The 24,771-nt window shown below is 31.1% G+C and overlaps 3 protein-coding genes across 13 annotated transcripts; 2 read left to right on the top strand and 1 right to left on the bottom strand.

The window, feature by feature from the left end:
• The first annotated feature begins 394 nt into the window (after positions 1-394).
• On the top strand, positions 395-11,489 carry LOC114179809. Of its 8 annotated transcripts, none has more exons than XM_028066281.1 (8): positions 395-510; positions 5,870-5,981; positions 8,772-8,941; positions 9,202-9,271; positions 9,392-9,501; positions 9,666-10,392; positions 10,502-10,600; positions 11,203-11,489. In XM_028066281.1, the coding sequence occupies exons 2-8, from the start codon at positions 5,908-5,910 to the stop codon at positions 11,357-11,359; spliced, it is 1,407 nt and encodes a 468-aa protein (XP_027922082.1). In that variant the 5' UTR covers positions 395-510; positions 5,870-5,907; the 3' UTR covers positions 11,360-11,489. The 8 variants fall into 8 exon arrangements, with proteins under 8 accessions (XP_027922082.1, XP_027922074.1, XP_027922132.1 ...); XM_028066273.1 differs by having other exon boundaries at positions 396-510; positions 9,389-9,501; XM_028066331.1 differs by lacking the exon at positions 11,203-11,489 and adding an exon at positions 10,708-11,148 and having other exon boundaries at positions 397-510; positions 9,389-9,501.
• Positions 11,490-11,689: 200 nt separating this feature from the next.
• LOC114181822 lies at positions 11,690-15,386 on the bottom strand. Its single transcript, XM_028068402.1, has 4 exons — positions 14,787-15,386; positions 13,528-13,794; positions 13,345-13,436; positions 11,690-12,768 (listed from the first exon to the last, which is right to left on the bottom strand). Exons 1-4 carry the CDS (start codon positions 15,342-15,344, stop codon positions 11,997-11,999), a joined length of 1,689 nt encoding a protein of 562 aa, XP_027924203.1. The 5' UTR covers positions 15,345-15,386; the 3' UTR covers positions 11,690-11,996.
• A 1,596-nt stretch (positions 15,387-16,982) lies between these two features.
• On the top strand, positions 16,983-21,501 carry LOC114178237. 4 transcript variants are annotated; one of them, XM_028064054.1, is made up of 7 exons: positions 16,983-17,273; positions 17,628-17,726; positions 19,506-19,690; positions 19,770-19,862; positions 19,956-20,057; positions 20,844-21,212; positions 21,319-21,501. In XM_028064054.1, exons 3-7 carry the CDS (start codon positions 19,526-19,528, stop codon positions 21,394-21,396), a joined length of 807 nt encoding a protein of 268 aa, XP_027919855.1. In that variant the 5' UTR covers positions 16,983-17,273; positions 17,628-17,726; positions 19,506-19,525; the 3' UTR covers positions 21,397-21,501. The 4 variants fall into 4 exon arrangements, with proteins under 4 accessions (XP_027919855.1, XP_027919847.1, XP_027919839.1 ...); XM_028064046.1 differs by having other exon boundaries at positions 19,496-19,690; XM_028064038.1 differs by having other exon boundaries at positions 19,478-19,690.
• The last annotated feature ends 3,270 nt before the right edge of the window (positions 21,502-24,771 follow it).

Genomic DNA, 24,771 nt, shown 5'->3' with positions numbered 1-24,771 from the left:
CTTAGAAAGCCAAATGGCTTAATTAGTGTTAAAAAGTAAGATTTCAAGAAATCAACTCCCTCTTCAATCTCTTCAATTAGTGTATTATTATTTTGTTGGTCATCTCTCGTCATTAGTGCATCATGAGGGGAATCTTACTTATAAAGGTAAAGAAAATTATGTATTCTTCTATGAGAAGCTCAAAATTAGTGGCAAGTGGGGACACTCTTATTGCAAAGTTTCTCTACAAGGAAAGGCAAACACATAAGCTTTTCTATAAAGGTTTCACTTTATTAAGGCAAAAGAGGAGAATGCTTGAAGAATTTCCTTCTACGTTACTATTGCTAACTTATTTATAATCCAGCTTATGCACCTATTTTTCACGATACAAACGTGCTTTTGGAAAACTTCACTGCTTTGCTTCTATGCTATACCCATATAAATGTTCATAAAGTAACATCGTTGACACTTTTTGTAAACACATTCAGCAATGGAAAATCAGAGCCATTAAAACCTCTCCTGCATCATCAGGTGAACATCACATATCTCTTCCCTTATTTCTTGATGACTCATTCATTTCTGTGTTGTGATATTCTCTGCATTGCTTTTGTAGCATTTTCATGCACATGAAAGCATTTTTTTTTTCTTCCTTTGGTTTTGTAGCATTTTTTTCTTCCATTTTTCTGTGCGTTCCTTCTTTTGTTTTTGAGTGTGCTTTCATTCATAAGTTGATTCTTTTACTTCAATGGTGTAGATATACAAACATTGTAAAAAATGCAAAGACCTGTAAACATTATAAATATCATAAGTTCCCTCTCTTTCTTTTTCTCTTTTTTAATGAACAAAAGAGTCTCCCAGAATATAAATTTGAGGTTTTTGTTAAAAATAGCGTTTTGATGCTAATTTTATTTTTTTTATAAAAAACATATATATAACAGTTAGAAGTTATGTTTTAGGATATTTTTTATCTACCTCATAGATTTTTTGGATCAACTCCCACTTATTTCAAAATGTGTTTTTTTTATAAGTATAATAAATATTCCACTACTTTAATCATTTCAATCAAAACATAAAACTTTATGTAAGGAAATGCCAACTTCTTTTGTTTTCTGCCTCAGTCCATTCTCAAACATTTTGAATTCTTAGGCTTTAATGGATTGAGTGTAAAATTTAGTTAGTCTATCCAGAAATATAATCCAAATAAATCATTCTAAATCAGTTGTATGAACTTAAACTCTTTGGAGTATTAGATTTTCTTACGGAAGTACTCCACCAAAAATTATCAATGTAACTTTCTCATACATCTCTCGGCATGGATTGGATTTTTTTGAATCTAGTCTACTTCCAATAAAATATATTGATCTACGATTCATATCTATTTTAATCAAATCAACTAGATTATAACTCTTTTTTCAATCCAATTTTAATTGGATTAAATTTAGATTGAATCTACTTTGTCAAATATATTAAATTTAGTAAAATCGATCTAATATACATGACTATTAACTCCATCGGATATGGATCTGGATGACTCACTCGACCTAAACCCAGGTCGACTCATAACAACTTGGGTCTGGTTCACTCGGCTCGACTTGAATCTGAGCCACCTCATGTCAATTCTTGTTGATGTTGATCTGAGCCACCTCACATCAATATCAGCAAGAGTTGACATGAGTCAACCTATGTCGAGACTGAATTGACTTAATCTGGGTCTTGTCGACTTGGCTCCACCTAGGTTTGGATTGACTCGACTCAACCTAGGATCATGTTGACTAGCCTCGACCTCGGACCCATGATGACTCGGCATGACCCTTTGGCTGAAGTTAACTCAGCTTGACCTTCATCTCGGGTCTACTAGGCTCGACCTTCGACTTAGACTAACTCATATTGACTTTTGACCTAGGTCGACTCGACTCAACCCTAAGCATGTGATAACTCATCTCGACTTTGGCCAGGATTGACACGAATCGACCTTCCGTTGGTACCAACCCGAACCAACCTTAAGCTTGGATTGACTTTGCTCGACCTTTGACCCCAGCCAAATCAGCTCAAACATTTGGCCCCTACCAAATTGGAAATTGAATCACATAAAAAATGAATCTTCTAGGTCCATTAATATTATGATTTGGACTAGATTTTTCATTGAATTTAGAAAGTACGTGCCTTATAAAATCATCCAAACTTTAAAGGTCTAATGATAAACTGTTGGGTTGTAGTTAATACAACATGTTGTTTTTGTCATCATGGCACTATACTATGTAACATCGTGGTCATCACCACTATGGCTTATGCCATATATATGTGACATGTATATAACAAGAGGGGAAGTTAGGGATGCCATATTCAACATAAAAAGATATTCAGTTAGCCAACTTGAACGTAAACTTCTATTCACAACCTTTTTTGTTTTTAAATAGATCAACACCTCTCATAAGGATACAACATGCTTTGTTGTCACTAATAGTTTGCAATTCTTCTAGAACCATTGGTTTCCAAATTAATATATGAAACGTGTGTTCCAAAATACTATCACAAGAGTGAGCTAATATAATAAATATCAATCTCTAAGCTAATACTACTTCATACTCATGTAATTACATAATTACTTAATCAAACACATTCACGATTAAAGACTTAACTCATATTCTCACACTAGATAACAAACGCAACAAACTATTATTGAATTTTCTAACCAAGACACAATTCTCAACTACTTTTCAACCATTCAAAACAATATTTCACACTTAAATTTTTTTGAAAGCCTCGTATCAAGCATGTCCCAACCGAGACTAACACTTAACCTATAATGTCATTGGTAAAAATCAACCTTAGTTTCTTATGTTAGGGTAGTACCTACATCTGTTATAAAAAGCCTTGATACAAGAACCTATTTCAACTTCTCACCACCAAATGTCTTAATTATATGATCAAATTGTTAGTAAACCTAAAATATCTTATTTCTTTAATGATACATATTAACATTTTTTATGTACATTTTCACCCCATAAAATGTCACTTGAGCAATTGGTTTTCGCCTACAAAAATCACAAAAAGGAGAGAGAATTGTCTTATCACAATTTTTGTTTAACATGTCAAATTGTTGCTCGAGCAAAAAACATGTCAAGAAAAGAGACGTTCTCATGTTCTGATTTTCATTCTAAGTGATGAAACAATCACTTGTACAAAAATTCATAAAAAGAAAGAAACTTTTCGCATTCTTACTTATTTAAGAGAAAATATTATAAAATTAAGAGAAAGACGTTCTCATATTTTATTTAAGAGAAAATATTATAAAATTAAAAAATTATGCATAAAAATAATATAAACACCATCATATAATATTATTAATCTAAATAGTTTCAACCAAACCATCATAAAATCAATATCATTGTATACATATGTTTGCATTTCATTAATTAAATAAACTATTTCTAAATTCATATTGACAATACAATGCTCAAATTTAAAATTAATTCCTTATAACTTAACATATATCTAAACTTCATAAATTTCTATTTCTAACATCGAATATCAATCCAGTTATCCATATCATACCAAATTTATTATCTCACATTCAATAGTAACACTGAAACCAAAATTTTTCAATCAAAATGAATGCAACTCCATCTATTTACATTATAGATTTTCATTTTAACGACTAACAATATATTATTCCTAACTTGCAACTTTTCAACTTGTTATAGTACACCCAATAGTTTCACATCACTCAAGAGTTGAGGTCAAAGACAGTTTAAATACCTCTTCTTTCTTCAACTCATCGAAACGCCTTTTAAGAACAAATTTGTGATGGAGCTCTAAACTCCAAAGTGGACAATATATCAAATGTAGTGAATAACCCTAACGATGTTACTCAACGGACTTAGGATTGGAGATCAGAACATTAGTATCGTCTATGAGACTATTAGACGTATTGGAACACAACTCAACTTAAATGAATCAATATATTAACTCCCTATATCTCTGTCGGAACACAACTCAACTTAAATAAATCAATATATTAATTCCCTTTATCTCGTGTTTCACAAAAGTAGAAAACAAATACTCTACATGATGACTTCTATTTAGAGAAAAGATAGAAGGTAATACCATAATTAAAGAGAGAAGATAGAAACAATGTGAAAGAATAATTTAGAGAAATACTAAAGTTTGTAAAATGAATTTTTAAGTAGTTAAAATTTAATTTATATATTAACTAGAAGTTAGACGGTTAACTTTCATTATTTTTAAAAACACTTCTAATAAATATAAAATTCATTTTTACCAAACATAAAATTGTTCTTACAAAAGAAGCTAAAGCTTAATTTATGTATATTACACATGTTAGACATTATTGTTTTCTCTCTCCATATGAAACAACTTTAAACTTTAATGACATTACAAGAAAATGTTTAATTAACAAACAATTTTAGGGACTAAAAGTTGTTAGTCATTTCAGTAACTAATTTAGATACCAATTTACAAAATAAAAATTATTGGTTACTAAAATAGTCATTAATATTAATAAAAAAGTACAATTGGTCACTAATTAATTAGAGACTAATTTATAAATCAATTCCTTTGGTAACAAAGATCTTGGTAGCAAATGTTTAGTGACCAATTTATTTTGGTAGCTAAATTTTAGAAACTAATTTAGAGATAAATTATAATTTTCATTCATAATACTGATTATTTTAGTAACCAATATCTTTTCTTTATTTTGTAAATTGGTATCTAAATTGATCACTGTAGAGACTAACTTTTGATCGGTAAAATTTATTGTTAATGAGACATTTTCTTGTAGTATAAATATTTGTTATATTAACAAAGTAATTAGAAATTTAGACATAGCTCTATCCTTCTTTAAAGCATTGATATTTATTATTATTATTATTATTATTATTATTGATATTATTATTATTTGGCTCAGTTAAGTTTATTGACTAACAATCCAATTCACTATAAAAAAAATAATTGAAATAACTACAAAAATATAATTAAGTTTGATAAAGTTAAAGAGAGAGGTTTTCGTTGATTTTTTTTTTTAGTAAGTATATTTCACTGTATCATTATTTTGGGCTATATATGGGTATGTAACAAGTGAAATTACATGTCTATGCTGAATACATTAAAATAGTAACATACACATACACACATGACATGATATACATGTTTTGAATCTTCACTTGGTTATTTGTTTACAAAGTTTTGTTATAAAAAATATCTATTATTGACCTTTAAATTGACTAGTGTTTTAATTAATTGAATAGGTTGTTGAATTGTCTATGCCTGATGTTATTTAAGCAGAAAAATTTCCATTATTTTGCTGACCCTCTTCATGAACTTTTAATTCAAATTAGCAAGCTAGGTTCACCATCACATGATTTAATAAATATTGATCACTACTTTTCTTTTCCTTATCTTTATAATTTGCTCATCCAATTCATTAAATTAAGCTACATGGTCCCAATTTATTTTCCCTTTTTCGGTAAAAATAAGAGATCATGCAATAGCTAATTAGTCATAAATGTCATAAAGAAAAAGAAAGGAAAAAACTATATTCCATAAACAAAATTATGAGTAACTTGGCACCCAAGGAGAAGAAATCAGAGAACAATAAATGTATAAATTTTTAGATTTGTCAATCAAATTCTTACAAATATATTTAAAAAATTAAAAAAATATGTTTCATTTTTGGATTTGTTCTTCAATGAAAAAATCATTTTCAATATTAGACATGGTGATATAAAGATGGAATGATTCCTTTTCATTGAAGGTGACAATCTCTAATTGAATGATTTTCAGAGAATTATAATGATAGTTTCCTAATTTGTATTTTGAGGTAGTTATTTATGAGTCATATTGTGATGAAAATTGCAATGTGATGTTGAAGGAAAGAAGACAAAAGGGATAAAACAAAACTTGTGTGTCATGTATTCAATGGCAATGGAATCATCAAAAGGGTACTCACACTATACAAAGGAGGATCTACACATCATGAAAAGGTCAATCTCTAACAAAATCCTTTGTTTTTTGGACCATTATGTTTGAAGTTTTTCTTCAATTTTTAGTATATTTTTTCCACTTTCACTTTATATGATTATTCTGTATATATAGTGTTCTTCTACTTGCTGGCCAAGATTGCCATTTGGAATTTTCAAATTGTCAAACACTTTGTAGTGTCTTTCTTGTCATCTATTTGTCTTCAACAATTTGTGTTTTCAAATTAGGTCAAACTGGTTTTCTATAAGTATGTTTGCTCTTCTTTTTGATTGCATTTGGGTGCATCTTTGTGTTAGGCTGTTAGCAAAACGTAAACTATTTAAATTTCTTATTCATAAATAAATGTAGAAGAAAAAAAAAAGCTGATTAAGTAAAAATTAATTTATGTAAAAATTGAAAGAGAAATTTGGAAAGATTATATGAAAGAGTATGTACAAGTAATGAATATTACTTTTAATAACTCAGGGAAAAATTCATATCTTTTTTTCTCTTCAAATTACTTGTGAGAAAGTTTGTCTAATACACCTTCATTTATTTTATATCTTTTTTCATTGAGTTTGTAATTGGTATTTTATATGTAGAAAAGCAAAAACTATTTGTAAATTGTAACTAGTAATAATTATATGTTCAGATCTAAGTTATAGGGTGGTATTTTTGCAACCAACGTGATTTTTTTTTTTTTTTCTCAAGCAAAATGAGTAAGAGGATGTAGGGTTCTTACGAGTGAAATAAATAATAAAATTGTTAAAATATCAATTGATTTTATTATTCTTCATTTTATCATTTAATGTTTATATCTCTTGGAATAAAAAGGACCTTTGTAAATAAATTTCTTGTCCATTTCTTTTACAACAAATATCACAGAATTAAAAGGTATTATATTTAAAAAAAAAATCTTTGTATTTAAATTTGCATGTCCATTTCTTTTGGAATAAAAATTGCAAGCATTAAAAGTGTATTATATTTTATTCTGGTATAGAATCACAAACTATTATGTATGACTATTGATTTATAATAATTATTTAAAATTTATTATAAAGAATATTTTATAATCAATTGATAGTGATGAAATTTATTCTCACAAAAATTTATACGTTTTCTTAATTTCACGTGAGAAAATTATATATATATATATATATATATATATATATATATATAACATTTTCAAGTATTAATTATAGGAATTATTTATTTTTAAATATTAAAAGAATTCTTAAATAATAGATAAAAAAATATTTTCTTTTAGATTTATTATGGGAAATATGTGATAATCAATTTCACATATTATAGATGATTTATCTTGATCTATAATAAACATTGGTATTCGTTATTTGTATATTTTTAAATAGAATGTATTAATTTAATTATTCACAAAAATAATATGTTTTCAAATCATGCTGCTCATCTTTTCAATACAGTTATAAAATGAAAAGAATAATGTGTTTTAATGCATCAATAAAAAATAACAATAAAATATTTTAATCTTTTTTGAGCAACTATATGATATATATATATATATATATATATATATATATATATATATATATATCACTGCATTCAATATACCATTTCATTTAATTATTTGACCAAGTCAAAGTGGTATGTTTTCTTAATCATCAGCACAGACTTCATAATTTTAATAATTGATTAGGACATTTCAGTTTCTAACTGGTTTACCCATTATTTCTGTTTGTTGAATTTCAGAAAGTCAACAATAATAATAAATAAATAAATAATAATAATAATAATAATAAATTCTCAAAATTACTCAAGTGGATGAAAAATTTAAGTGTGTGTGTAACGGTATGTACATTTAACAGTTATGTTAGAAAGAAAAAAGAAACAATATAATAAAAGACATGCAGAGGTAGTTATGCAACATATTCCAAAACAATACTATTTGTGCTATTATTCAACATCCATAATTTTTATTATAATAATAAAAATAAAGAAAGTAATTAATAAGAAATAAAATAATTTTATTTTCTAGTTTCTTTGAGTCAAACCAATAATCTTAATTCTCATATTAATTATCTTTCATTTTTTTTTCTCACTTTTTGTTTCTTACCATCATCTATGAAACAGAAAAAAGAAGAAACAGAAAAGAACTTTTTGGGGAACAATGATGTTAAGTCAAAAGCTGACTATAATACATTTATTAAATGTTTTCTTAAATCTTAAATCGCGAGAAATCAGATTATCCCTGAACCTGGTTCCACTCTGTAACTACATCTTTATATATCCACAAACCTGGTCAATTCTTGCACACTTTTTTTTCTCTCTCTCTCTATATATCTATCTGCTTTTTGTGTTAGAAAGAAGAGGTGAAGGTAACTTCGTTCTACTCCACAAACCAATCACTTGCTTGGTATTCTCTGGTCTCGATGTTTCTCACTCTTTTGTCTATGTTAGGGACATAAAATGTTTTTGTTTTCTTGTTAGAAGATAAGAACAAGTAAGCACTCCATGCATATATGCTCATGTAGCTACCTAGCAGGCCTGCATTATATTAACCTTATATTATACGATAATGATACGAAATTGTGAATATTTTATTGGACATAAATGTTTGCATGCTGTGATGTCAGTTCAGTTCCTTGTGTCGCAGGCCGGCAGAGAGACAAAGATCTCTTGTGTTGTGTGTTTTCCAATGCTAGCTGCTGCTTTCTACGTTTTATATAATATTCTGAAACATAGTAGAAGATAGCAGAGTTAAACAATAGAGGGTGGTCCTCAAAAGAAGAGTACTTGTAAGGTTCCTTTTGTTAAGAGGGTGTTGGTGTTTGCTGCAGCAAAAGCAAGAAGAACAACACACCAAGAGAAATTGAAATGGAAGGCAAAGGTTTAGGAGAAGTGAGAAGGCTTCACATCATTTACTTCCTCAGTCAGATAGGTGGTCGTGCAGATCATCCTCATCTAATTCGTGTTCTTCATCTTACTCGTAATGGGGTTTATCTCAGAGGTGTGTTCAATTCAATGCTTCTTTTCTGCATCTTGTTGTTTCTGTTTCTGTTTCTGCTGCATTACACATAAGGTGATGTGAATAGAGTAAGGAAATGCAGACACTTGTTACATTTCAGACTCTTTGTTTCTATCTTTTTCTCTTGTCACATCATATTACCTTTGACATTTACAATGAGTTCTTGGTGTTCATGGATCATTTTTGCTGTGATTAATGTGATTTTTACTATCTAACGGTATTGCCTTTTTTCTCCTGAAAAGATGTCAAGAGATGGCTTGGGGAATTGAGAGGGAAAGACTTGCCTGAGGCATTTTCTTGGTCCTACAAGAGGTTGAGTGATACCCTCCTAATCCTTGCTTGGGTCCATTTCTATACCTCATTTTTTTTAACCTTTAACCATATGTGTGCATTGTGATGAATTTGTAACTAACAATTATTGAACGGCAGAAGGTACAAGAGTGGATATGTGTGGCAAGACTTGCTGGATGACGACCTCATAACCCCCATCTCTGACAATGAATACATCCTCAAAGGATCACAAATCCACACTACCCCATTTGGTATGTACTTAGACAAAATTGCTATTCCCACTTTTGTTATTCTCATTAATATTTGAGCATGGCCACCCATAATTTCCATCCATGGACATTTCCAAAGCATTCTGCACTTTTCCAATAATGTCAAAAGCCTCATTAAGTTGACAACTTTTTGGATAATGCTGCAGCAACAACTCCTTCACTAGAAGAAAAGAAAGCTGCAGTTTGTGATATCAATGCTGAAAAGATGTGTCCTCAGTTACAAGTTGTAGAGGACAAAGAACACCAGCATCAGCAGCAGCGGAAGCCGCCACAGTCTCTAGCAGAAGAAGAATCTCAGGTTCAAACAGACCAGAATTCGAAAACAAATTCTCCAACAAAAGGGTCATCAGAAATCAGTCAGGACTCGTTGGTCTTCAGCTCAGACAGGTCGTCTGTGACAGATGATGACTCTTCTAAGGTTGAAGAAGAGAAGCACTTAGACATCACAAGAGGCAAAGAGAGTTTCAGTGAAATGCACCAAGAGAAATTAGAGACTTGCTCATTGCCTTCCCTGTATCACAATCTGTTGAGTAAGAAAGGCATTCACAAAGATGACCAGAATAAGACTCACTCACCTGATTCATCCCTGTCCACCATATCCTCATCATCATCTCAATCATCCTTCACTAAGATCAGAAGCAATTCTACTAAAGTCTCTAATATTTTTCGAAATTGGATCACTTGTGGCACAGTGGAAACAAATGATGCAGCACTCATCCTGATGAACCCGGGTCAAACAAAAATTTCGAAGGAACCCAGCAACATGCCTGAAACAAAAGCTGAGATTTGTAAGGGAGACCGGTTGGGAGGATCAGAGAGGTGCTTTAGGACTTCTTGGGGTCATCAAGACCAGAAACAGCAATATGGCGCAAGGTGATGAGTTATGCTATCAGTTGAACTTTGAATATTTTAAAATAATGATCCTAATATTACTATTTGCTTGGTTGCTTCCTGATTTCTCATTCTTCTTCCTTGTTTGCAGAAAAAGCTTTGATGGAGAGGAAACAAACAGGAGCAGGAAAAAGTTAGGCGACTTGCTTAATCAAAGCTCTTGCAAACCATTTGGTGGACCAATTTGCTCGTAAGTGACTCAACATGAGCATAATTTCAATTATTAGCATTTCAACAGTATGGTGAGAAGCAACTGTGCATGAAAACTCACGGTTATATTTATGGAGGATGTTTTAGCTCTGTTGAAGATCAATAGGATACAATATTAGGACTTGTGAGGACCTGCTTGAGGCTCAGCTAAATGAGGTGCATGGAGACCAGAAAAGCTGCACTAGACTGTTAGTTATTAGTCTAATAAGTATGAACAATATTAAAACATATATACTGAAACGACAAGTGGCAAAAGTTTCCAACAAAGAGGCCAGTGAAGTGAAGATTCAGGGTGGTTGTATAAGTCTAGTCAAAGTCCATAATTTAGATTTTCTTGTAATAAAATATAAAATACGAAAAAGGGTTGACATTTATTAGCAGATTGTGATGTTTACCAACTTTTGGCTGCGGGGTCTAGTGTTAAAGATTTCACAGTTGTTTCATGCATCTCAATTAAATGTGAGTAGTGTAGTATGTATGAGCTATGTGTACTTGATGCCCATATGTTTCGAGAAACTTTCAATTTCACGTTTTTATCATAATCATCAATGAGAAGACCATAAATAGGACTTGATGATGCAGGCAATGTGGGAAGTCGTTTAAGCCTGAGAAAATGTACAAACACATGAAGTCTTGTAAAGGAATGAAAGCCTTGGGAAAGTCAGCTCCAAATGTTGAGGAGGCACAGCTTCCGAGATCATCAACTTCATCCCATACACATTACTTTTTGACCAACTAAAATATCAAATTATATATATATATATATATATATATATATATATACCTTCATCACAGAAGGCGTTGGCTTTTGAATTTTGATGTTTTCACACTTGGTCCTAGTGCTCTTATAAAATGTCTCTTTCAATGTCTCTTTCTCTACCATACCCTTTGGCACGATTATTCTTTTGTCTTGACAACGAAACCAAAACATTCTGCACCACAGAGAAAAGCCAACCTTTTGGCACAACCAAGAATTGACAATTTATAGCATTTGCTCATACAATAGCCAGAACTACACCTAAAGAGTGCACTTGAGATTTCCAAGGTTAGCTTAAACACTGTTTGGAAGCAAATGACCAAAAGGTTAATCCAAAATGAATTACAACATAAATCTACGATCAATAGTAAGTAATAACATATCGTTATCATAGAATACAGCTAAAAAGTAGTACAATCTTGGGAATTACTTTGTTCAGCCAGAAAGTTAATTAAATTATACAAGGGGTAAGATCCTAATTAAAGTAGTTCTACAGAAACCTTATAACTTTAAATCTTCACTGTAATACCAATGTCAGCTGTCCAATGATGCAGAGTCAGTTGAGGATAGTATTCTCCACATTCTCAATTTTGTTAGTCATTGTGTTATAGCACATTTATTAATTAGAAACAGTAGTGGAATTAACATGCTCTAGTAGAAACCGGTACAAGTTTTTCCTTAGCTTCTCTACTCTGTGATCGACCTTATCTCCACCAACCAAATTATCTAACCAGTGATTCACCTGTTTGAGCTGTCCGAGAAGACTTGCAATTTCAGTGTTCCCTTCATTTTTCAACCCAAATTCATTCCTTAGGGACTCCTCCAAGTACTTCAGGAACCATTCACTAGATGCCTCGAGAAGTTTTTCAGCCAAACTTGCAGCCACCTTTATTTCAATTCCTTTTGATTGATCCTGCTTGCCAGCATCCTTGTTTTTGGTTGCCAAGAGTTTCCGCTTTGCAGAAGGAAGCCTTTTAGCAGTTGAATTCGGCAAAGGACTTGCTTGAGTTGCTCGATTTTGCTTGCTTTGAGCAGTTGCATTCTCAGTATTGATGTCCTCAGGAGAATTCTCAATGACAACATAATGACATTTTTCATCATTCAGAACCTCACTTTTCGCCTGTTTTTCAAATAGATTGAATCTGGAAAGATTGGTACCTATGGCAGCTTGTACCCAAGATATAGCATTCGTTCCACTGGGAACTTTGCCGGCATCTTCTATTGCACACTGCAGGGTAGACTGGCCGCTTGGTTTTGGTTCCGGAAATGGAATAAGTAAAGAACTAAACAGCACTAAAACTCTCCGCAAACTCAGGTGAAGCTCCAAAAACTGCTTCACAAGTGATCCAGCAGAATGTGTTTGACATGACTTGCAAAGTTCTGCAAACATGCTGAGAAAGAATGCTCATCTTAGTCGATAAAATTATAAAGTCAATCCAGTTACTCATCTTTACCCAAAAGAGGAAAAACATGTGTGTGTGTTCTTTAGCTAACTTCAAAAAATAATCACTTAGGATAGATTTACAAAAGAAACAACTGTTTCCTTGAAAGAAGCTGATTATCAGAAAACTGAGATATTTCCCTCCAATTCTGATTATCAACAGTTGAAAATGCTGAGATGCAGTGTTGGAATAACCATAAGGTTTCTCATGATATTTATTCACTTTGCAAGAAATTTACAATTGAAATAACATTCAAATAGTGACACGTTTAGAAAGATATAATCCACAACAACTTGTACTTTAAAACTTAAACGGGCACAGGAGGTACAGGTTACACAAACTAGTTAACCATATTTTGAAAAGAACAGTAACAGAAGCATTTCTGTATTTCAATAACTAGAAATGCTTTTTGAAATAGAAAGTGTTTAGGTTCATTATAAATACTCAATTAACTTGTAATATGCATTTGTTAGACATGAGGTGACAAAAAACATAAGAACTGTATTAAAAATATTAAATAAATACCACATGCATTGGATCACAGTATCTGTAGCAGATGCTTCTTCAAGAGACCGCACAGCCACCAAAAAAGCAAAATTCCTATGACCTACAACTTCCTGCAAAAGAGTGACACAACAAAATTCAAAAACTAGAGATGGTTGCAAGCAAGTTTTGAATGTTATCAAGACACACAAACCAGTTCAATACCTTTGCAAGATCACACGTGGAGGGTGAGAGATCATCCCAAGATGCAGGAGTATCGTAAGACCAAGCCTTGAAACTGAGGGGAACCTTTACTAGTTGGCTATGAACAGTGCCACCACAGGGTGACCTACTGCCAGTACTCTTCCTCACAGGAGTGTTTGTCAATGATTTTGGACACAGATTCTCGTTTTTTTTCTTCAAAGGTGAGACACTAGAAGTTGGAGATTTTAGCGGAGAATCAGCTTTAGTGGAAAGCTTCTTGTCTATCACCTACAGCATCATACACCATGTACCCACAATAAGCTTCAAGAAAGCTAAAACACAACAAACGACGCATAAAAATAAACCTTTTTGTCTCATATAGCATCAGAGTAAAAGTGTTATAATCAGAGCATGTAGAACCCTCAAAAGTACCCTCAACCAAAGGCCCTACCATACTGACCTCAAACATTCACGAAACACATTTACATAATTCATTACCAAAAAAATATTGACAACCTTTCATAGCTGTGGGCGTGGTCCACAACAACAGAAATTAAAGCCTTTTAAAAGCGCAAAAAATTTAAAAAAACCAAGAGGGCCCCCATTATCCAAAACGGTGATTTAACAAAAGGAAAACAACAACATTCAGCAGTGGGACGACAGCCTCACGTTTCCTTAAAAATCTACAACCTTAAACTTGGGACATTGCTGAACACAACTTAATGACTACTATAACATGTCCGCCATCAAATACATAGTAAAGAAAACACTCATTCCCTGACAAACCCTCTATTAAACCACCCCCTCACAGAAAACCCATGCAAAATTTACAACAAACAGCAAAAGGGATCCGAAAGGTAAAACCTTTCATTCACCAAACTATGAATTAATAATAAAACACACACTTAAATGGAGTTCAGATCTTTTACTTGAAGAAAAAGTGTGAGAAACAAAAAATTGATTTTTAAATAAAAATCCTTTTTTCCTCTCCATCTTCAATTCAAATTTTAAATTTTTTCTCTTATTTTCCATCCATCCTACTCCCTGTTATGCAATAGTAGAAACTAGGAACAGTGGATGAAAAACAAAGAAAGTCCATTAAAAATTTTGAATTTAAAAAATTCATTCCCATATACAAAAATAATATTTTCTCTCTACCAAAAAAAAAAAAGATACTTCCTTTTCCCTCCTTTTTCTTCCCTTCTATTCTCCAAACACCCCCACATGTGAGTAAATGACTGAAAGAAGAAGAAAACAGCAGAAAAAGAACAGCAACACACGTTAGGCGAAGTGGGGTTGGATTTCTTGTGCTTGAGTTTACCACCACCGGAACTCGCAGAACCGGTTTTCTCCTTGCGCACAGGACTATGATCCCAGACCCTTCTCGCAGAGTCCAAACTCAACCTCCTCGTCTCCACCTTCTTCTCAACGACCCTCTTCTTCACCCGTTCAGTCTGGCTCTGGGGCGCGTGGAGGGACGCGCCGGGGAGGAGCTCGGTTGGGTTGCCGACACATGGGCGGCGCTTGGGGAGGACGGTGAGGCCGCGGACGATGGGGACGGGGGAGGCGTGGTCGAGGCGAGTGATGTAGACGAAGTTGCCGAGCTGAAGCTTGTCGGAGCAGATGAGGTGTGCGTCGTCGTCGGGGACGGAAACGAAGGCCGAGTGGAGGGAGTCGGAGAGCTTGAGGAAGTAGCCGCGGGTCTGCAGGGCGGAGGTGGAGGAGAGACGCGGCACGATCTCGGTGACCTGGAGGAGGGCCTGGCGGTGCGCGGCGGTTACCTTGCTGCCGGCGTTCTCTAAGAGCTTGGAGAGGACGCCGGGAGTCAGGGACGCCATGAAGGTGCAGTATGAGTAGTGGGAAAGGAAATGAGAACAATAACGGAAACAGAAACGAAAGTTAAAAATAAATTAGTTATTTGAAAGGTTTTCTAAAATGGAGTGAATAACTCTTTTTCTTTAGTTTTAGGGAATATTGATTATCTTTGAAAAATATTTTTTCATTTAAGAAAAAAAGGATAAATCTCAAACAAACAATATAAATTTAATGTTTCTAGTTCCTTACTTCCCGTACCTTATTCCCACCAAAACAACTGGAGTACTTTCTCTTTTATTCCTATCAGGGTGAAGGTGAAAAGGAAAAAATATTTAAAATATTATTTAAATAATATCCGATCTAAATAAATATTTTATTATTTTAATCTTTTGAGTGAAAAAATCTAACATTGGCATTAGAGAGTGAGACAGAGGAAGGAGTGTGTGGGGGAAGGTGCAGGTGTGGCAGACACTGAAGGGTGATTACACATGGCAAACACAGAGATGTCACTTTTCTTTATATTTGGGTGAAGAAACAGAGGAAAAAATAAAGTGTTTCATTGCATAGAGTGGGACAGCACAGTGGACAGAACAAGTCACGTACTTATTATTTCTTTATTTTTATTAATTTAATTATTTCTACGCTCTTTTGGTATAAAAATAATAAGTTGGGTTTTTTATTTATATAGTCTCAATCTAATTTTAATTTTTGAAAAATCGATGTAGTTTGATTTTTTTGTTAAATTTTTTAAAATAAATTAAATTTTTTTTTGTTAAAATTGACACCAAGAAAAAAATTTTATTAACAACAAAATTTCTTTGATTTGTTTTATTAATTACAATAAAGTAAATCATTTTTATTGACGGTAACATCTCATTTTAGTCATTTAAAATTAATAAAATAGAATGCTTTATTATAATATTCAAAACATGTAATCTAATGTATAATGTATATTAATACAATCATATCACATAGATAGGACTACAATAATATAACGCATATACATTCTTAGTCTATTATACTATGCTTTTATCTAATGTATAATGTATATTAATACAATTATATCACATAGATAGAACTACAATAATATAACACATATACATTCTTAGTCTATTATACTATGCTTTTATTACCAAATTATACCTAATAGGATCTAATATCACTCGATTCTCCAAATTGATGGCGCATCAACCACAAAAGGTACCATTACACCTCATCTTCATATGCTCAAACCAATAAGGTGATCATTGCGAAAAAAAATACAAACAGTACAAGACACATAGTGCAAACACTACAAAAAATCGTGTATATAACAGTGTTTTTAATATGGTGTTTCTTTGAAAATGTCGTTTTTTGTAGTATAATACAACATTTTTAAAACTGCCATATTTTACATGTAAAATATGGCATTTTTAACTATCGTATTATTAAATGTCATACTACTACTAAAAAATATGTCATTTAAAAATGTCAATTTTCAATAAATATTTTTTTTACTCAAAAATGTTTTCCCGGTTTTTAATATATAAGACCCTCCTTTTTTAAAAAAAAAAAAAAAGAATTCCCTCCCTTCCAAAATCAATATTTTCATTTTCAATTTTCTGATTCTACTTTCCAAATTCACTTTTCACATTCATTGCCTTCCATATTCACTATTCATATTCACTTCCATTCAACGTGTCCACTTCCAAGCATTCGAAACAAAAAAGTGATTTGCATTCTTGACGTATTAAAAAAAGTGATTTGCATTCGAAATAGACTTGTCGTTCGCATTTGCTAGCCATCACAGTTCACATTCGCCATCACCGTTCGCAGACACTCCTAGTCGCTCCCAACTATTCGCAGTTGTTCGAAACCTCTTCCACAAGCGTCTGTTATTGTTCGCAGTCGACCCAATACTTTTGTTCTTGTTCTCTATTCTTCAATTCTTCAACTTCATTGGTTCAATCAAGGTAATGTACTGTGTTAGGGTTTTATGGTTTTGAAGGTCAAAAACCATTATGCTTTATTTTTTAGTTCTCCATTGTGGACAAAATTTAGGGTTTTATGGTTTTTACTTCAGATGAATCTTCCTCTGTTTTCAAATCATTTATAGCATCATTATGTCAAGCTACCCTAAACTTTCCATTGCAGTTTCATGATTCTATCAAGCCATTCTTTTTTAAAAGTTTCAAATTATATATAAATGCATGTAAGTGCTTTGTAATTTTAATGGAAAAGATTCATTAACACCAACTGTTTTGACAAGTCATGTGAGAGGTTAAATGTTGATAATTAAAGATAACCATAAATTCTTTTTTATGCAGGTAAAATGGTGACTTAACTAAGGGTTGTGAGGTATTCAAGAAGCAATTGGTAATGTCAAAGTCTAAATTTCTACACTTGGAGTTTATTCTCTTATCACGGTAATTTCGTATTGATTTATGTATCTTCAATGCTCTGAAATGTTAATATTGAATTAAAGCCAAAAAATATAAGCATATTGTCTTTGGGGCATATCTGATGAGTGAGAGTTTGCAACTTATGGCAAGAGACTTACATGATCAATTTCTTTTGCCGTGAAAAAGCATGCCACTATGTCAATATATAGTTCTTAAGTGTGAACAACAGATACAACTTTCGTCAATTTTAACAATAAAAGTAATAAATTGAGGGTGTGGAAAGGACATTAACATTAACTAGTGCTTCATTGAGAATGACCTCAGTTGAGACAACATGAAACTGAAGCCAACAGTAAGTTTTCTGCATCATGATAGTCCTACATGGTGATCTTTATGCAACATTAAGTTTTCCACATCAAATGAAATCATTTTTGGGATGGGTGATTGGTGTTGGATGGAGAAAGAGATACCTACGAATTAGATTGAGTCACACTAACCCCTTCATTGAGTTTTTCACCTTTTTGTACTCTATTTTATATTCCCCTAGTTGTTGTTGAAAGAAACATTGCTGGAGTAAAAGTAGTATTGTACTCTACTATGTGTTTCACACAAAACTCCACTTTTAATTCAAACATTGTATTGTTGGATGCAGTATTGAGACATAAAAGATAAACTAAATATGAAAGGAAATAAGCTTGAATTGCTTAGTGTTAATTTTGAAGGTTAAAGGTGTTTATATATTTCTTTGAGTACTCTAGTACTATATATTCTTTGTGTCATTACTAATAAAGAAAAAAAAAGAAAAAGAATGGGGTCCACATATTCCCTACCTCTGGTTTCTTTGTTCAATGTATTTTTTTTTTCTTAAACAAAGAGAGTGGTGTCTATGTGTATATGATGAAGCCCGAAAATTGTCAATGTTAATAATTGACTTTACTATTTATATGTGGTGCATGTGGGTCAATTTACAGAATGTTGTGTGCTTCTTCTATGGTTCTGGGTGCCATGGGTGTATGATGAAGCCAAAAATTGTCAATGCTACTCACCTTCACCAGAACTAATTTTTTCTTCATGAAAAAAAAGTATTTGTGATTAATCTTAATCAATTCTCATGTGGAAGGTTAAAGCTAGATTGCCTCACCTTTTAGTCACTTCATTAGGAGGCAACCAAGTCATGTTTATATTCCCTGCTCCATATTAACTCTTTTACTACGAAGTATTCATGGTTTCAAAACAATGTAATTTATGCTAAATTAGTATAAATATATAGATTAATGCTAACAAACCTTGATTAGATTATGGAAAAATTTTCTTAGTTTATAATTCACTTGTACACTTTAAGAACCTTCTGATGACTATACTATAAGTTCTAGTTTATGTAGTGCGGAGATGAACATCAGAACCAAGTTAATATTCTAAATAATAATGCAGGATAATGCAGTGTCGTACACTATTAGTTATAATTGATTTTACTATGTATATGTGGTGCACGTAGACAATTTACAGAATGTTGTGTGCATTTATAGGTGCATCCTTAAGGTTGAAGTTTTTTATTGTTGTAATTGTAATTTTAATATGGTGACAAGCGGTGGCGAGAACTGGTATGCACATATAACTTCTTAATCTGAACAATCAAGTCCTCAATCTACCCCAAATTCAGATTTTGTTCATGCCACTTCTGAACATTTATTAGACATCTATTATGTTTTTCTTTTATTCAATATAAATCTGGACTAACATATTTGTGTTTTATATTTTATATTTTATATTTTAAGACTCGATTTTATTTTAAGATAAACGAAGACTTGGCAAAAAGAGATGTCATGTTTAAAACTGGGAAACTGTGGTGGGAGTACAGATGCAAACTTTGGAATGAATTTTATGACCCACTTATGAGTAGAAATGAGCTCATTAAGAATTGTCTAGAGAATGTCAGTATGGATCAATGGACTGTTTTTGTTGATTATTGCCTCAAGCCTTCAATAGTGGTATAACCTTTTTAATTAGTATATTTAAATAAGCTTAATTTGAACTTTCAAAAAATCTGATCTCATTTTTTTTTTGTAGGAATTATGTAATAGAAAAAAATATATTAGGAAAAAACAAATTGTTCCTCATATTGGTGGTGCTATGTCTTTGTCAAGAAGAAGGGATCATTTGGTAATTTTTTACTTATTCAATTCTTAATAATGATATTCATATTGGTTATGGAATGATTTCTTTAGCTTATAATTTTTTTCTTGGAATACATAGAAAATAGAGACCGGTAGAAGTATTAGTAGAGCTGAAATGTGGAAGATAACTCATAAGAGAAAAAATGGCACATACGTGAATGGCGATGCTATGGAGATTGAGGTAACTTTTTTCAGTGAATTGAGTTATGCAACTTTTGTTTATAAGTTTATTGTGTCTTATATATAAAAGGTCTTGTCTGTTTTGAAAATTGGCTCACTACATATAAATGGTTTTTCTGGTCACTTGAATATTGTTCACTGCAATATATATGGTTTGTTATGCCTGCTGGAATTTTGTTCATAACACTATATATGGTTTGTTCTGCTATTGGAATTTTGTTCACTGCATTATATATGCTTTGTTCACTGCTGGAATCTTGTTAACTGCATTATAAGGTATGTTTTGTTGTTGGAATTTTTTCACTACTTTATAATACTCTGTTTTTCTGCTGGAATCTTAATCACTACATTCCACCACAATCAATTAATTGTTGGAATATTATTCACTATTGGAATCTTGAATTTATTAGGCAACTACATTGGTGGTAGAATGGACCACTAGTTCTTTACGGTCTGGGTTGATCTCACAATTAATTTTTTTTAAAACAGAGCTCTCAACATAATTATGTTGTAGTTGTAATGTCTCAAATCAATTAATGTTTAATGTTAACTTGTATAATATAGATCTAGATACACTTGTAGATCTGCATATTTATCAGAACTTTTAGAAATCAACATGCAATTTTTAATTTATCTATATAAAACTTAGAATGGTAGGAGTATTTTTATTAATCACGTTAGAATATGGGTCACGACTTTAACAAAACTTGACATATATGAAGAAAAATCTAATTTTCTTAATAAGCATGAAATTTATGAAATGGTGATGTTTGTCGTTTTTATGCAGGAAAAAATTGATGATTTGATGTTGAAAAATCCAGAAATTGCATCAGATATATCTCCAAATGATCCAGTTGGTGTTATGTTTGGAAAAGAATATCTAGGTCGGGTTAGAGGTTTTTCTTTTCGAGCTTGTCCTACACCTGCTTTCAAGCAATGTCCAACTGCAAGATTAAGTGGAATCAACTTTGCTTCCTCTAGTGGAACTTCATCAAATATGGATGACAAGTTTGTAAAGATGGAAAGTGACCTTGCAACTGTTAAGAACCAAATGAACCAAATGCAAAAAGTGCTTGCCTATGTTGCTTCTAGAGAAGATATTCTTGAACCTCTTGCTGCAATGGTTGTTGCTTTGGTACATCCGTCTAGTAACGAGGTACTATAATTTACTTAAGAAAATTAATTAATTTTATTGTATTGCTATTTTAAAATTATTCAATTACTTATATTTCTTATTCATTGAATGCACATGATGTTCAAAGTGGTGCACCGTCTCCAAAGGATGTAGTACGATCAAATGGTGGAAGCGAAACAAATTAGGATTAGGTTTAAAAGTATAATTGTATTACGATTTCAAAATGACTTTTAGTATTGTCTATTTTATGTTTGGATCTTTTAACTCTTCAGCACTTTGAAATTGTTCCACGATCAATGAAATTTCTTCTTTTGTTCATTTTTATTTGTATTTTAGCATATTTTCTTATAGTTTTATAATTTTGTTCATAATTTAATTTGTCATTATTAAAGAAAAAATATGTTGAATTATAAAATTATAAATATAGGTGGATAACAATAATAATAATAAAACATTATTGAATTATGAAAACATAAATACAAATGGATAATAATAATAATAATAGTAATACAATATTCTTGAATTATGAAATTATAAATATAGTGAATAATAATAAATAATAATTTTTTTATAATTTAGTATAGTGACATTTATAAATGTCGTAATATAATTTGAATTATGACATTTTATTTTCATTGGATTTGTTTTCCAAGAAGTAAATAGCATCATTTTTAGTTATCGTTATTTACCTCTTTAAAATGCCACTTTATACAATGTATAAAGTGACGTTTGTAGCGACGTTTGACATGAAAATGTCATATTATATTTTGTGGCGGCAGGAATTATGATGTTTTCAAAAAATGTTGTGCACATAAATAACGACGTTTGAAAATGTCGTAATATAAAAAAATAAGCGTCACAACATACATGATTTTTTGTAGTGAAAGGTAATCTAATTGAATAAATTATACAAAGGCACTTTAAAACATTTCATATGCATATAATTTTTTATTTCAAATTATAGTACACAACCACTACTCATGTCATATTATAAATCAAACTCATCTAGACTCAATATTATCTGGATACGTGCACTTGTGTCAGACTACTGAAGTCATGCACCTGTGGTGACATAACCTACTCTACCGAGCTACCACATATAGGGTTAATATTTTTTACAATCATAAGAATAATGGAATCATTCTTATGACAGGACCTCCTGTTACTCTTACCACCTAACCATTCTCCTCTACGTGAGTATGAATAGCTAGTAGAGTTCAGGATAGTTTCATAAAGATGGAGCAATACGGACTATCAAAGCACACCCTAATGAAAACATCACCAATGGGATTTCCTCCCCGAGAAATACTCTACAAAAGTTCAAAACGTACCTTTATCATATACAATGTTAATCTCCTTTTCATATTCACACATCAACAATTCCATCTCAATCAATTACAATCTCAAACATATACATAAATAAAGTAAATCAAAATGGTGAAGACCATTTATGTAACCACAAACTTCAAAACAAATATCTCATTGGTCAAAATGAAAATTCATGTGTCTAGTATTAGTTGTCAAAATTTCAGCTCGATCCAATAGTTAATGAAGTGGGAATCTTCAATTTAACAAGAGGGCGTAGACGAGAAAACAAGGTGGCACCAGTGCTGGAAAAGCAGTGCCCGGTGCCAAACCCTTGGAACACACTGATTTCTAGCGTCCTACGTCACTATAATGGCATTCGATGCTGTATCAGAAACAACAATTTGCCCTTTTTTTATTTTTAAGTGATCTATACCTGTTTTCATATTAATTGGTATTCTTATTTAAGATTGATCATTAACAATTTTTACAACATAGCAATTGGTACCAATGTGACTTAGATTCCAAGTTCTCCTAATTACCACAATATTCATCAACAACATACAACAAAAGTTACAAAATTCAATTTAAACAAGAGCAACTAACCATAATCATACTAATTCAGACTTTACCAATCTAAGCAATTACACAAATAAAAAATACTCATTTAGACAAAAGTTTAAAGCTAACTTCTCTTACCTGTGAGATAACTCAGATAGTTATATAGTACCCAACCTCTTTCAACTCAACAGGATGCCCAAACTAAACCTAGGAACAACACAAACATGATCAGGACATACCGTTAGAACCACTAATCAACAGAGATTTACAAAGATGACTCAAACACCACATGCGAGCTAGAATCACTCTCATGCAACAAGAAGATCAATTAATCGTGAGAAAAGAGTAAAAAATCAACTTACTCAATTGGAGAGATTGATCAGATGAACTTGAATATCTCACCGCGAGAATCATACGAGAAGTCTCTAGTCTTCAAAAACATGTACACAAGATAATAAATCCTTGAGAGATGTGAGAAAACTCTTAGGAAAAGGATTTTAGAGAGATATTGTGTTTATAATAATGAAACTCGTTTATAAGAATTTTATTTATACTCTAACATTTTAGTATTAAAATAATCGAGTTTTACTATTTTTAATCTATTGTCATTTCTAAAATACTATTTTTTAGAGTTTTATATTACAACTTCAATTTTGATAAAAAAATTTCATCAATTTTAAAAAATTTAACATAAAAGATTAAATCACATTAATTTTTCAAAAATCAAAACTAAATTGAAACTACAACTTGTTTGTTTCCTAGGATTGGAAATTGACAAACGCCGGATAAGGAAAGTGTGAATTCCAAACACTTTTGCACGGAAATCAAAATAAAATGGGCATTCCAACTTTCTTTGCTTTGCGGAAGAGATTTATGAAAAAATGGCTTTACCCAAATAAAATAATTAATATTATATATTATTATCTAAAATATATACGTTAAAAATGTGTAATAACTTTTAATCCATTAATATATCACATTATTTATTAACTTTTATAAAATTTTATCTAAAATTTATTCAAATTGTATTATCTTTTCCATAATCTAAACAATAGCACAATCCACTCTACATCTCTTTAAATCTATCCATTCGCCTTTTTTAAAATTTTCTCTCCAATTCAAACACACACTAAAAAACAATTAAAGAATCAACTTAACATTTTTCAAAAGAACAAAAATAAAAAAATAATTAAATATTATTGGCATTATTCTCCGTATGTTTTTAACCTAATTTTATATTCACAATATTTAATACAAACAAGCACGCAATAAAGAATAACGAATTTTGAGTTTTTAAGTAAATAAATAATTCTTTTAGGTAATTTGTTTACTAATTCTTGTTACAATTATATAAAACTTTAATCTAGTTCTAATGGATAAAGCTTTAGTTAATAAATTAATTTATTATAAATTCGTAGCTTAGTTTAATAAATTAGGAATATTTAATAAAACTAATTGATAAACTAATTAATAAATATAAAATGACATAAGAGAATATAATTATATAATTTTAAATGAAAATTTTATTTTTATTAATATATAATTAAAATTTAGAATTTTTAAAAAATAATTAAAAATTAAATTTTTAGTATTTCAATTTAATTTTTTAAAAGTTATAATTTTTTTTGGACGAATGATTTTATTTAAATAAATTTATCTAATGAGCATTAATTAAATTTTGTCTTATTTGGTTTTTTTTATTTATTTCTTAAAT

The sequence above is a fragment of the Vigna unguiculata genome, chromosome 1, assembly GCF_004118075.2.
Source record: "Vigna unguiculata cultivar IT97K-499-35 chromosome 1, ASM411807v1, whole genome shotgun sequence".
Classification (NCBI taxonomy): domain Eukaryota; kingdom Viridiplantae; phylum Streptophyta; class Magnoliopsida; order Fabales; family Fabaceae; genus Vigna; species Vigna unguiculata.
The sequence above is the reverse complement of the archived record's forward strand: the minus strand, read 5'-3'. Positions and strand labels throughout refer to the sequence as shown.